Source organism: Macrobrachium nipponense, chromosome 4 (genome assembly GCF_015104395.2).
Source record: "Macrobrachium nipponense isolate FS-2020 chromosome 4, ASM1510439v2, whole genome shotgun sequence".
In the NCBI taxonomy this organism is placed as follows: Eukaryota; Metazoa; Arthropoda; class Malacostraca; order Decapoda; family Palaemonidae; genus Macrobrachium; species Macrobrachium nipponense.
Window position 1 is genome coordinate 100,602,362 of NC_061100.1, and position 15,443 is coordinate 100,617,804.

At 37.4% G+C, this 15,443-nt stretch overlaps 1 protein-coding gene across 1 annotated transcript in view; it reads left to right on the forward strand.

Moving 5' to 3' along the window:
* The window catches only part of LOC135211460 (uncharacterized), a 65,889-nt gene that overhangs the window by 14,440 nt on the left and 36,006 nt on the right, over positions 1–15,443 (forward strand). The window contains exon 7 of the mRNA XM_064244768.1: positions 262–393. Coding sequence (XP_064100838.1) covers positions 262–393 — 132 coding nt within the window. The remainder of the gene's footprint in view (positions 1–261; positions 394–15,443) is intronic.

A 15,443-nucleotide genomic window follows, 5' to 3' on the forward strand; every position in this document is an offset into this window, starting at 1 on the left:
ATCAACATATTCCGACAAAGAAAATGAATAAGGTGAACATAGTGAATATTCTAATTGATGCAATAGGAAAAAGAATGCCAAAAGCATGCAAACTGTGTAAGGTGTGGTATAGCATAGTTAATCCACAAAACCTGATCAGAAAATGTTCTGCATGCAACATTCCGACGCATCCTCAATGTGCTGAAGTAATGTAAGATGTGAGTAAGGATACCAGAATATTTTGCTCAACATGTCTATCATGGATAGACAATATTATTAAAGCAAGAATTAATGTACAAATAGTTGAGGATGAAGAAGAAGAGGAAGAGGAAGAAGTAGAAGAGGAAAACGGAAGAGAAGTAAACAAAACTGAAATGACAGAAAAAAATAAGGAAAACAAAGAACAAGATAAAGGTATGGATGCAAATATACTCACTGATACTACATATGAGGCAATAAAGCAGCATACTTACGAAGAAATGAATTACGACATGACAACACAAAAGAAAATCCTGAAGGGAAAGAAGAAAAAATAGACAAGAAAGACAAAGTCTGCAACATTTTGAAAAGAGGGAATTGCAGATTCGGAGAAAGATGTTACTACAAACATCCCAAGGTATGTCACAACTATGAAATCTATGGTAAATGTGCATACCTAGACGGCTATGAGGATGATTGCAGAGATCCACATCCAAAAATATGCAAAAACTTATAAGAAGGAAAAGGATGTAAGTTCGACAAAAAATATAAATATATGCACCCTGTAGCCATGAATCAAAATCAAATAAATAATCAATCAAATAATAAAATCCAAAATAAGAAAGAAACAAATAAAGAGAGGAACAAAGAATATCAGGTGAAGGAAAAAAGCAAGCCATCACCGCGATATGGAGTGTCAGCAAAAAATTTCCAAGCATCAGCTCCAAGATACAGCTCAAGAGATAAGAACTGTATTTACGATGCAAGAGGATATTGCAGATACGGAGAAAATTGCAGATTCAGACGCAAAATGAATAATTATGATGAAGGAAGATCAAATATTATGGAAAAGTTGGATTTTTTAATGTCAGAATTTCTGGAAATGAAAAAAAGAACAACATACCAGAACAGGAAAGAGACATGGGAAAATCCTTATTATTACCCATATTAAATGAAGGAGAAAACACGCAAACCATCATAGTGATGAATACACAGGGTTTAGTTACGAGTAACTCAAAAAGAAAATAGAGTACTTAGAAGAACTAACCCAAATTGAAAAGAAAATAGATATAATGAATATAAGTGAAACCTGGTATTCCCAAGAGACTGGGAATGACGATCAAATAAAAGGGTTCCAAACTTATAGATCAGATAGAAAAAATAGGAATCAATGGGGAACCGCAATAAATGGGAAAGACAAAAAACAAGGAAAAATATATGAGAAGTATAGTAACTCAGAATGTGAACTAATAGCGGTAGAATTTTAATCTGAAAGATTAATGAACATAGTAATATATAGACCCCCTAATACTAAAGAGTTTGACACAATAATAGAAATATTGTATGATATATGTAGAAATCACAAGGACTGGACTATTCTCCTTTCCGGAGACTTTAACTTTCCTTTCGTAGACTGGAAAGAACGAATAGGAGATTGTGGTTGTATTTATACATATAAAAAAAGAGAGTAATAGCAGTGCAGAAGATAAGAGGCAATTCGAAAAGCTATTAGATATGTTACTAGAATACAACATTCAACAAATAAATCACCTGCCAACAAGAAAGGAAACTACTTTAGACCTAGTATTTGTGAACGAGGTGAATTATGTTAAAGAAATAATAGTTTATAATGCGAGTATTTCAGACCATAATGTCATAGAATTAACAGTCCATTCCAAAGCAAGTGAAAACAGAGATAAGCAAGAAATAAAAAGTGGGAAGGATATGGAAAATACAACTTCTACAGTAAAAATATAAAATGGTCAGAAATAAATGAAGAATTAAACAAAGATTGGGATAACATTTTCGTAAGTGATAATATGAAGGTAAATACGGAGATATTATATAAAATATTAGAGAAAATAGTGGACAAATATATACTGAAGAAGAAAAGTAAACATCAGTCATGCATACCAAGAGACAGAAGGATCTTGTTCCAGATAATCAGAAAGTGGAAAAAAGGTCTTGCAAAAGAAAAAAAATGCATGGAAAGTGATCGAACTAAAAAGTAAGATAAAAAAGGCAGAACAAAAGATCATACAATCAAAAGAAAATGAAAAACGGGACTTGGAAGAAAAAACCTTAGTAAATATCAAGCAAAACCCCAAACTATTATACTCGTATGTAAAAAAGATGAATAAAAGAAGAATAGAAATAGGCCCTCTTAGAATTGAAAGGAGATTAACTAATGAAATAAAGGAAATATGCAACATATTGGCAGAACGATATAAGAGAGAATTCACCCCTAGAATTGATAATGAAGATAATGATATAGAAGTAAGGGAAGAAAATAGTGAATATTTAGCTGATATAGATATTAATGAAGCTGATATTGTGCAGGCTATTAATAAAATTAAAAATGGAGCTGCAGCAGGGCCTGATGGTGTCCCTGCTATTTTGGTAAAGAAAGTAGTTCATTCTATCGCAAAGCCACTTGCAATATTATTAAGACAAAGTATAGATACAAGCAAAATTTATGATGAGCACAAATTAGCACATATTACTTTCAAAAGTGGATCAAGACTAGAGGCAAGTAACTAAGAACCTCACATCAGAAAGAAATCATCATGAGTTTAACACATCGTCGTCATAACCAAAGAAGATAATATTGACTTCGTAAGTGATCTACAAACCCCAAGACACTCCAATGAATATGGAAGTGCAATACCAACCGACTTAGCAAAGATTATCGCAAGTCTAACATTACCTCATAGGGCGCCTTATTATACGAGGCAACAGCCCTAAAATTGGTGGCAAGCAGTTAAAGACCTTGGTGTGATGATGAATAGGAACATGTTATGCAATGATCAAATAGCAATTCTATTGGCAAAATGTAAAGCAAAAATGGGAATGTTGTTACGGCACTTCAAAACAAGAAAAGCTGAACACATGATTATGCTTTATAAAACATATGTTCGTAGTCCACTTGAATATTGCAATATGATATGGTACCCACACTATCAAAAGGATATTGCACAAATAGAGAGTGTACAAAGGTCCTTTACAGCTAGAATAGAAGAAGTTAAGGATCTTGACTACTGGGAAAGACTACAATCCTTAAAATTATATAGTCTAGAAAGGAGAAGAGAACGCTACATGATAATTCAGGCACGGAAACAGATAGAAGGAATAGCCGAAAACATCATGGAGCTAAAAATATCAGAAAGAGCAAGCAGAGGTAGATTAATAGTGCCCAAAACTATACCAGGAAAAATAAGGAAAGCACACAGAACATTAATCCACTACGCACCAGCATCGATAATGCAGCGTCTATTCAATCGTTGCCAGCTCATCTGAGGAATATATCAGGAGTGAGCGTAGATGTGTTTAAGAATAAGCTCGACAAATATCTAAGCTGCATCCCAGACCATCCAAGATTGGAAGATGCAAAATATACCGAAAGATGTACTAGCAACTCTCTGGTAGACATTAGAGGTGCCTCACACTGAGGGACCTGGGGTAACCCGAACAAGATGTAAGGTCTGTAAGGTCTCTCTCTCTCTCTCTCTTTCTCTCCTGATACAAATTGCCCCAAAGTCTGTATACAAGAAGCTTTGTAATTTGTTAGTATTTAGGACCAGTTAAAGGGGAAACTCTCTCTCTCTCTCTCTCTCTCTCCTTATACAAATTGCCCCACAGTCTGTATACAAGAAGCTTTGTAATTTGTTGGTATTTAGTACATGTTAAATTGGAAACTCTCTCTCTCTCTCTCTCTCTCTCTTCTCTCTCTCTCTCTCTCCAAACTGATCAAATTGCCCCTAATCTGTAGACCAAAGTCTTGTAATTTGTTTCCATTAAATAATTGTTTAAGCTGAACTCTCTCTCTCTCTCTCTCTCTCTCTCTCTCTCTCTCTCTCTCTCTCTCTCTCTCTCTCTCTCTCTCTCTCTCCACACTGATACAAATTGCCCCATAATCTGTATACAAGAAGTCTTGTAATTTGTTTCCATTAAATAATTGTTAAAGCGGAACTCTCTCTCTCTCTCTCTCTCTCTCTCTCTCTCTCTCTCTCTCTCTCTCTCGAGGAAGGTCTACTGTTAATCAAGTTCAGTTCATTAACTGCTAGGGAAAGACTTTTTATCAACTCTCTCTCTCTCTCTCTCTCTCTCTCTCTCTCTCTCTCTCTCTCTCTCTCTCTCTCTCTCTCTCTTAGCAATATCTTTCAATAATAATAATAATAATAATTTTTGTTGGGAAAACTCTCTATCGCGAGAGTTTATACAACGTTCTAAGGGGTTGTCATGGTAATTGCTTTATAGCAAAGAAAGATAAAGGAAAGGAAAACGCATCTTCGAGAAGTTCTAGCAGCAAGGAGGCATTCGCGCATGTGTTGGAGGTGCCTGTTCTCATGATGGTTATAGAATCGGCGGAAGTTTTAAGGAACTTGACAGGCGCCGACGTGACGTTAGGAACGTCGCAGTTTCTGATGCAATACTTTGTCGAGATTCTTCTAAATCGTTCCCGTCGTCTCGGGAGTCTGTGACGCTCGCTGGTAGCCCCGCCCACAGATTGCCTTATAAATACGACTGACGAAGTAGGAGGGAGCAGATCATCAGCAGTAAGAGTCACATATGAGATCATCAGTAAGAGTCACAGATCAGATTATCAGTGAGATCATCAGTAAGAGTCACAGATCAGATTATTAGTGAGATCATCAGTAAGAGTCACAGATCAGATTATCAGTGAGAGATCAGCAGCAGAGATCATGAGAGAGAGATAAGAGAAGAAGGAACAGACGAAGAATCAGAGAGAAAAAGGTGCTCGAGGGTTTAATCTGGATCTGGTCAAGTCGTCCGGTAGTGGACGACCGAGGCACTTAGACGTAGAGCAAGACTTCAGAGAAGAAACGTTCCACAAGAGGTTTTGAGGAGTTCCCGCCCTTCAAGTATCAAGAATAGACATTGTTTTCCACAGTACGGAGTCAAGAACACGACTGGGGTTCCACCGTTCTCCTTTTGTAAAGCCATCGCTTCAAGTCGCAAAACTGGTGGCAAGTACTTTCATTACCCTACTGTTTCCCCAGTTCACGCATTGTAAGATTTTATTTGTGGTATGTAAATAGGAGACACCATTCTGCATTTATCTTTGTTAGAAAGCTTGTAAATAAACCTTTATTGTGTTAGTGTTTCTTTCTATATTCGTATCCCCAGTTTCAACTGTTGGTGTTGAATTCTTTTTGTTTATTTTCATATTGAACCTGAAGCGGACCTCTCAGGGTTTGTAACATTTTTGGCGACCTTGCTTAGGCTATTCAGCACTGTAGCAGTTTGAAACAGGGAGAATATAGAAAGAACCAAAAGGAGTGAGATGGTGAAAGAGTTTATCGAGTCTGGGAATAATCTCCGTGAGTATGTTGAAAGGAAAGAGAGGGAAAAGTATGAGAGAGATGAAAGAGCGGCTGAGAGAGAAGTGAGGAAAAGGCAGCAAGAGGTAGAAATGTTGGTAATGCAGCAGGAGGAAGGAGAGAAGATATGTATGCATGAGCAGGAAGAAAGAGAAAAAGAACGTATGCACGAGTTGGAAATTGCTCGGGTAAGACAAAGTACTCGTAACAGTCGGGCAAAAACTAAAACGGAGCTGATAGGTTAGGTATGAGTGCACTGTTGAAATTAGTACCAAAGTTTGATGTAGAAGATGTTACGACATATTTCATGTGTTTTGAGAAGTTAATGGAAAGAGTAGATTCTCCTAAAGAAAGGTGGACTTTATATTTACAGTCAGTTTTAAGTGGAAGGGCACTTACTGTGTATAGTTGCATGTCTAAGGAGGAATGTGATGATTATGATATTGTGAAAGAAACTGTTCTTAGCGTGTATAGGTTAGTACCGGAGGCGTACCGTAAGAAATTTAGAAATTTGGAAAAGGACGAAAATATTACGTATGTAGAATACGGTAAGAAGTTAGAAAGGCTGTTTTTTAATTGGTTAACTTCCGCTACTAAAGTTGTGGATTTTGATGGTTTGAAGAACTTAGTGTTGTTGGAAAACTTCAAAGATAACGTATCCCCTGAGATTAAGCTTTACATAGAAGATAGGCGAGAAGTATCTTTTGCAGGAGCAACTAGGTTAGCTGACAAATATAGTCTAACTCATAATTTGAGTGTTAGTAAGAAACGAAATGATCCTTCATCTGGTAGAGTACAAAGCAGTAAAGGTCAGTCCTAGTAATAGCAATGCGAGTAAAAGGGACTATTCCTGTTATACATGCGGAAAACCTGGTCATACGTCTAAGGTTTGCAAGAGTAAAGTGGCATCTAGTGGCTCAGAATTAACTTGTTTCTGATGTAATGGGAAAGGACATTTAGCGAGAAATTGTGCAGTAGAAAGGAAGGACGTTAAGAAACCCATGTCTCTAGTTAACCTTTCGTCAAGTAGGAATGATGTGATGAGAGAAACTAGGAAATTTTTTGGTGAATTTCTGTCAGAAGGTGTAGTTTCCTCTCTTGGAGGAGTATTTTTGAGAGAAGTGGTCTTGCTTCGAGACACAGGAGCTGCTGTCTCACTGATCAGGAGAGAGAGTGTGCCAAACAGGGCGGAAATCAGCATGGAAGAAAAAGTCATGTTAGGTGGATTTCCTAACACTTGAGTTCTTTGTCCTTTGTTGATTTTGAATTTAGAAAGTCAGGAGAAGTGAAACTTGCAGTTGTTGACAGTTTGCCCGTTGATGGCGTTGACATTATTGTTGGTAATGACTTAGCTTTATCCAAGAATGTGAATCCTGTTGTGAGGGATATTCCAGTGCCTGAACTGGTAGTAACTAGGTCAGGTTTAGATACAGACATAGACTACGGTCATAATTTGTTCGTGGATTCCAACGAGTGTGAGTTCGTGGATTCGAACGTGAGTGAGTTCGTGGATTCGAACGAGTGTGATAGAGGTGGCGAGGTTGATCTTGGCATGAGTGTGGCTGAGAGACCGGACTCTATCGATGTTGACAGTGATAGCCAAGGGGAAGGTGTAGCTGTCGAGAGTAACGTAGTAAATGCACCGGTATCTAGTACTAGTTACGGTGATGAATTAGGCACTAACCTTGTGGATAAGGATGAGCTAGTCAAGTTGCAGAGAGAGGATGAGACCCTAACCCGAATTTTTTAATGTGAGCTGGATGATGATCTCGATGATGTGTGTAAGGATACTTTTTGTTTAAAGGACGAAGTGTTGTGTCGTTGTTCGTCCTAAGTCAGGTAGTAAAGGGGAAATAACCGAACAATTAGTGGTTCCTAGGAAGCTTCGTGAGCTAGTTTTGAAGTTAGCACATGATGAGCAAGGACATTTAGGAGTAAATAAAACTTTCAAGTGTATTAGTAGGGCATACTTTTGGCCTAAAATGAAGAGTCGTAAAAAGGTATGTTTTAAGCTGTCATGAATGCCAAATTGCCGGGAAACAGAATCAAGTAATTCCCAGAGTTCCGTTGTGTAATATTCCTTCAGTAGGCGAATCTTTTGAGAATGTATTTATCAATATGGTCGGACCTTTGTCTGTAGGTAAGGGTAGAGAAGATTGCTCAACTAATCTAGAGTATTAAAAAAACAATTCAAGAGATGTTTGGCAACTAGCGGAGGAGAATGGAAGAGCGAGCGGAAGTCAAGGGGAAACTAAAGGGAAACATGATCTTAGAGCAAAAAAGAGAAGTTTGTGTGTAAGAGATAAAGTTTTAGTACTAGCCCAGAAAGAAGGTTCCGCTTTACCTTATAAGTTCGAAGGTCCCTTTTCAGTGTTTGAGGAGAGGGGAAATATACATGGAATTAATGTGGGTAAGAGTAGAGCACAGTCAATGAATGTAAACTTGCTTCAGAATTATAAAGAACGCCACGTACCTTGGCCACCGCCAGTGTTCTATGTGACAGTGTTACTGAGAGAAATTAGTTTTGAGAAAACGCAACAGGTGTTTTAGCATTTCAAAGTTTCAATCAGAGTTCAGAAAACAGAAAAATTAAGAGGGAAGGATAATATGATAGCTAATAGCCTCTCTAGAGTTTTCAGAACGAGTAGCCTAATGGCCGTTTTCTATTTTGGCGCAAGTGGTTGAGTGAATGGAGAAGTATTAAAGCTTTATACAGAATTGTTCCACTGCTGTTTAATTCTTGTTTCTCTTTAGAAGAAATAAAATCAGTTGATTTTATTTTTTTCCCCTTTTTGGAGGGACATGTCATGGTAATTGCTTTATAGCAAAGAAAGATAAAGGAAAGGAAAACGCATCTTCGAGAAGTTCTGCAGCAAGGAGGCTTCGCGCATGTGTTGGAGGTGCCTGTTCTCATGATGGTTATAGAATCGGCGGGAGTTTTATGGAACTTGATAGGCACCGACGTGACGTGAGGAACGCCGCGATTTCTAATGCAATACTTCGTCGAGATTCTTCTAAATCGTTCCCGTCGTCTCGGGAGTCTGTGACGCTCGTTGGTAGCCCCGCCCACAGATTGCCTTATAAATACGACTGACGAAGTAGGAGGGAGCAGGTCATCAGCAGTAAGAGTCACAGATGAGATCATCAGTAAGAGTCACAGATCAGATTATTAGTGAGATCACCAGTAAGAGTCACAGATCAGATTATCAGTGAGAGATCAGCAGCAGAGATCATGAGAGAGAGATAAGAGAAGAAATAACATACGAAGAATCAGAGAGAAAAAGGCGCTCGAGAGTTTAATCTGGATCTGGTCAGGTCGTCCGGGAGTGGACGACCGAGGCATTTAGACGTAGAGCAAGATTTCAGAGAAGAAACGTTCCACAAGAGGTTTTGAGGAGTTCCTGCCCTTCGAGTATCAAGAATAGACATTGTTTTCCGCAGTATGGAGTCAAGAACACGACTGGGGTTCCACCGTTCTCCTTTTGTGAAGCCATCGCTTCGAGTCGCAAAACTGGCCAGCAAGTACTTTCATTACCCTACCGTTTCCCCAGGTCACGCATTGTAAGATTTTACTTGTGGTATATAAATAGGAGCCACCATTCTGCATTTATCTTTGTTAGTAAGCTTGTAAATAAACCTTTGTTGTGTTTGCATATCTTTCTATATCCCCAGTTTCAACTGTTGGTGTTGAATTCTTTTTGTTTATAACAATATCGAACTTGGAGCGGACCTCTCTCGGGGTTCGTAACAGGGGTCCACAATAATAAAAATTTTAAAAGTTCGTGTTATAATTTAAAAACACTTTATAAAAGTTTTCGAAACTTTTTCTTGGTTCGAAAGCCTTTAAAAAAGTGTTTTTGAATTATAACACGAACTTTTAACATTTTTATTATTGTGGACCACTTAGAATAATAATAATAATAATGATAATAGGGTAAAAAACCGCATGGTACAGGGGTGAACCATGTACGATCAATGTGTGCAACCCCAAAAAAAGTACATTATAACGCGTCCTGACATCGGAGATGGGCATCAGACGCGACTTGTTGTTGGTGAGAAACGGAGCTAAAGACCTCTACTCCGGTGTCAGGACGTGTTATAATGTACTTTTCTTGGGGTTGTACACATTGATCGTACATGGTCCATCCCTGTACCATGCGGTTTTTTACCTTAATAATAATAATTTGGAAGAATATCTTCTTTTAAACAAATTCTGTTAAATAAAATGGCAGAATTCAGCGAATTAATCTTAATATATATTATCTTTTCTATTTTCCTCATTACTCGCTTTTCTGGCTCAGTGATACTTCGCAATAATTGGCCAATATTCATATTGGGGATAATGCTGAAAGTGGTATTTTATTCAGAACAGGCTTTATTAATCCAAGACTGGTATTATCAGAATACTGGTATATGGGAAGGCGTTCCTCTGGTCCATATACCAGTATTCTGATAATACTAGTATATAGATAATACTAGTCTTGGATTAATAAAGCCTGTTCTGAATAAAATACCACTTTCAGCATTATCCCCAATATGAATATTGGCCTATTATTGCAAAGTATCGCTGAGCCAGAAAAGCGAGTCATAAGAAAAATAGAAAAGATAGTATATAAGATTAATTCTTTGAATTCTGCCATTTTATTCAACAGAATAATAATAATAATAATAATAATAATAATAATAATAATAATAATCTTACTATACTATAATATGGGCGTTATGTCTGTCCGTCCGTCTGTCATTCAATCACGGCCAAACGGCTGGTCCGATGAGCCTGAAACTTGGCAGGGTTATAGTGAGGACCCCTAAGATTATTTATGATGGGGTTTCATCATCATACCTAACAACCCTCCCCCCCCCGCCCCACAGTCCGAAGGAAGTGAGGGTCAGAAAGGATTCCCTAAAACTGAGGAGCTGGTTCTGCCCGTGAAACGGGGCTGGTTATGCCCGTAAGACTTAGTTACTTTACGATTTTATCAGACATAATAATAGTTAACAAAAACACTAGCGAGTCACTAATATGAAGCATCAGATGAATATGCTTTCAATAAGGATTGGTAAATTGCTAGTAATAATAATAATAATATGAAAAGAACCTGACTCTTGCAAATAGCCAGAGTCCAAACAGAAAAACAACCGACAAAAATTTTAAAAATTGAAATAAGTTTGACAGCCTCTCTCGTGCCTGGAAGGGACCAGATTTTTAGACATGACGCTGCCGCTTATCTTATGGTTAGATAAAAAACGTCATGTAAACAATGCACGCATAAAATCAGGGAGTTAAAAACAGGGGTAAAAGAGGGAGTGAAATTGGTGTGATGATTCAATCCCGGCAACAATTACACGACTGTAAATACTTTTTTTCCTTTTTTTTCACATTTTCCCCCCCACGAACTCCAGTGGATAAAAATGCGATAATGTTTTCAACGTTTTATTTCTGTTTTATTTTTTTTTTTTTTTTTTTTTTTTTTTTTGGCGTGGCTCGGAATATCAACTTTGCTTTCAGTTTTTGCTTGTTTACCCTTGGTGGTACGATGTGGGTTGTATTTTGTAACTTTTTTTTTGTAGTGCTTTCTCCTACAGGTTTAAGGGTTTGACTTTGGTTTTCTATGATTTAAGCTACCCTTAGCTGAAAGATATTTCAGTTGGAATTTTAACTTGCAATAACAATAGATAAAAAAAAATACATCTTTTCATACAGTCTTAATTCTCTACAATTATCAATTGTAGATAACTTTCGTCAATTATCAGAGAACGAATACCTAAGGAGAGCAATGATTTTACTTTAGAGAATTTCTACATCTCTCTCTCTCTCTCTCTCTCTCTCTCTCTCTCTCTCTCTCTCTCTCTCTCTCTCTCTCTGATTCACGCACACAATTTAACTTAGAGTATAACTTAATTTTCCATGAAGAAACTTCTTGCTTAAACTGAATTCTTACATTACTGATTTACTCTCTCTCTCTCTCTCTCTCTCTCTCTCTCTCTCTCTCTCTCACATACGCATACTTACACACACTTTCGAAAATCCCAGATGAAACTGAATTCTTACATTAATGATTTAATCTCTCTCTCTCTCTCTCTCTCTCTCTCTCTCTCACACACACACACACATACACATACCACACTTTCGAAAATCCCAGATGAAACTGAATTCTTACATTAATGATTTCCTCTCTCTCTCTCTCTCTCTCTCTCTCTCTCTCTCTCTCTCTCTCATAGCTACAATCCATATACCTTCTTGTGGTGTATTTGAAGGCTTCGTCCCCTTCTGTTAATCTCACGGATGACCTGCCAATCCAATAATATCCAGTGACGTGTAAAAGAAATAAAATAAAATAAAATAAATTTTTAAAAAAGCAGTCCTTTGAATCTTCGTCGGGACAGGAAGCAATATGATTAAGGTTTAATTGAAAGACTCTCTCTTCTTAGGTTCGATTCAGAGATTCTCTGTACAAATCTTCAGAAAGATAAAAGAGAATACGAATCCATTTCTATTTGCGTTTGGCGCATAAGAGGAAATTCATCTGCTTATTTTTCAAGGACGGATCAAAGTGATTGTGAATCTTGTGATTTCAATTTCCGTTCGGTGGAGTAAGATGAAAGCTATTCCCTTATTTTCGAAGGAAAGTAAACGAGAGTTCTGCTCTCTCTGTTATGACTGTTATAAGCGAAAATAAGAGAAAGGTGGTACTCTATCAAGCAGGTTTTAGCAGAATAAAGCAAAGAACACATTGAGTAGATTGATAATGAAATTAGAAGAAAGTTGCTACATCAGTTTCTAATAAAATGTTTGACACGCAGATAGTTCGAAAAGAATCATTCCATGAGAAATAAAATCAAAAGAAAAAATTACACTTAAAGAATGTCCTTAGTTCCCCTCTTCTCCCTTTATGTAAAATTAAGTGAGACGATTGTTCAAATAAATTATAGAAATTAGTTGTCTCAGCATTCATTATTGGTTACTCTTAGAAGTTCGCAAATGCAGGCGGGTGAGGTTTTGCATTCCCCAATGCCTGCTTGTCTGACTGTTTGTCTGTCTGTTTCAAATACTCAGTGAGACGAATTCAAGAGACATCAGTTCCTTTTCTTCAGTAAATATTTAGCTCTTCAGTTCGTTCCTGCTTTGACTGGGGTAACTTTTTTTTTTTTTTTTTTTTTTTTTTTTGAGTTTTCCTCCTAAGGTGGCCCAGTTTTTTTTACATTCTATAACATATGAAAACTTCAGCTCTCTGTTTTGTTACATTTTTTCACAAAAGAAATTCTCTAAGAACATGAGCGAATTAGTTTTGTTTTTTTAAGTTTTTGAGTTTCCCTCTTAAGGTGACCCAGTTATTTTATATTCTATAACATATGAAAACTTCAGCTCTCTGGTTTGTTACATTTTTCCAAAAAAAGAAATTCCATAAATGAGCGAATTAGAAGTTCTGAATGATATCAGAATCTCTGAAACCCATTTTCTCAGTGTGGGGGAAAAAGGCTTATGACACTTCGTCAAACTATGGACGAATTCTGTCTTCCAAAATTGAAAAGAGTAATTTTTTTAAAGCAAGGAAGTATAGACTCGATGAATTGCCAAGTCTCCAGTACTGTTTGGGAAAGAGGGAAGAGGGAATTCGGAATTCCATACGAGGAGAAAAGGCAACAGAGGATTCCCAGTTTCGAAAATAAAGGAAGATATAAGGGGCGAGAATTTCTGGCCATGATTCCTGGTCCAATTTGAAGCTAGGCTTAGAAGGCGAAAGAGGATAGAGAAATTTAGTTTTGGCCAATATAAAGCTAAATTAGGGTTATAAACGGTGTGAAGATAAAGTAGAAAATGTGGCAAATTATCCTAAGCTACGAAATCATAAAATTACCCAGAGAATAAATTAAGTCTTTGAAGGAAAGGAAGGTTGTATACTTGTATGTGAGAGAGAGAGAGAGAGAGAGAGAGAGAGAGAGACTTGAAAAAACACTCCAAAAGTTACCCATGCAAAGGGCATTTCGAGAGAGTGGGGACTCTGCTTTGATGCTTGCAAGCAACTTCTTCAACATTATGCCCAGATGCATCTGTGATCTGGAAAAGTTTTTTTTTTTTTATTTCCCCTCTCATCGGCCGCTGCTTCATTCCAGATTAGGAACCGAGTGAGAACCGAGTGGAAATCGAGTGGGAATCGAATTTGAACTGGTTGGAATCGAATAGGAGCCGAGGGGTAAGCGAGTAGGAGCCGGTGGGAATCGAGCTTGAACCGAATGGGAATCGAGCAGGAACCGAATGGTAAGCGAGTAGGAACCGAGTGGGAACCGAGTTAGAACCAAATAGGAATCGAGTGGGAACCGAATGGAAATCGAATGGGAGCCGAGTAGCAACCAAATAGGAACCGAGTGGGAAACCGAATAGCAATCGAGTAGGAATCGAATGGGAACCATTTAGGAACCTTGTGGGAATCCAACGGAAACCGAATAGCAATTGAATGGGAATCGAATGGGAACCTTGTAGGGAAAGAGTGAGAACCAAGTGGGAACCGAAAGGGAACCAAGTACGAACCGAGTGGGAATAGAAAAGGAACCGAGTGGTAATAGAATAGGAACTGAATGGGAATCGAGTGGGAACGGAGTACGAACCGAGTGGAATCGAGTCTTTTTTTTATTTATATTCCACCAAAACAGGTAAACATAAGAAGTCTCGGGAATATGGGTTCCCCAAAAGTTTCAATCCAATTTGCATATTTTATTAAAATATAAATTTGTGAAAAGAGAAATGAAGAGTAGCTAACGAAATTGCTCCTCTGGAAAACGATGGAAGAGAGAGAGAGAGAGAGAGAGAGAGAGATAGTGAAATGAAATATATATTTCCGCAGACAGTTAAACTGAGAGAGAGAGAGAGAGAGAGAGAGAGAGAGAGAGAGAAATGAAAGGCATATTTCTGCAAGCAGTTACACATAGAGAGTAAGAGTAAGAAAGAGAGAGAGAGAGAGAGAGAAATAAAATGTGAATAGCAAATTGAAACTAACATTTCTGCAGGTAATTACACTGGAGAGAGAGAGAGAGAGATATGAAAAAGCTCAAAGGTATAAAGTAACGACTGCAAATGCAGACAAAATCCCAATAATTAAGATATATCTATGCAAGTAATTGCAATAGAGAGAAAGAGAGAGAGAAAGAGAGAGAGAGAGAGAGAGAGAGAGAGAGAATGAAATAGGTCAAAAGTATACATAATACCGCCTGTATATGCAAACAAGATCCCAATACTAAAAATATGATGGAAACGAAATTAAAACCTTTCAATTCCGAACTATGTAAATCAACAGTTATTTAACAAAAGATTCGTGGCGTTACGTAACAAAGAAGGTAAACATTAAACATAACCTTTCCTCTTTGGTTCCCAATCGGTTCCCACTGGGTTCTAATTCCGAGCCGCCTGAAAAAACAGAGATGAAATATTCATATTTACCTTAGCCCAAAGTTACTTTTGTTAAGTCCAGTGATAAGTTAATCTCTTTCAGACCACCGCACAGAGAATGGTATATAGCTCACTTATGGCTAACCATATTATTTTTGTTATATATATATATATATATATATATATATATCTATATATATATATATATATATAATATATATATATATATTATATAATAATTAGGGCTGTTGCCTCGTATAATAAGGCGCCCTATGAGGTAATGTTAGACTTGCGATAATCTTACGCTGTGTCGGTTGGTATTGCACTTCCATATTCATTGGAGTGTCTTGGGGTTTGTAGATCACTTACGAAGTCGGTATTATCTACTTTGGTTATGACGACGATGTGTTAAACTCATGATGATTCGGCAATGATGTGAGGTTCTTAGTAGAAAACACGTAGTATAAAAATACTTATATTCTCTGATATTACATAGTGAAGATCAAGTAGGATTGTACAGGCCTTCCAATGACGATAGC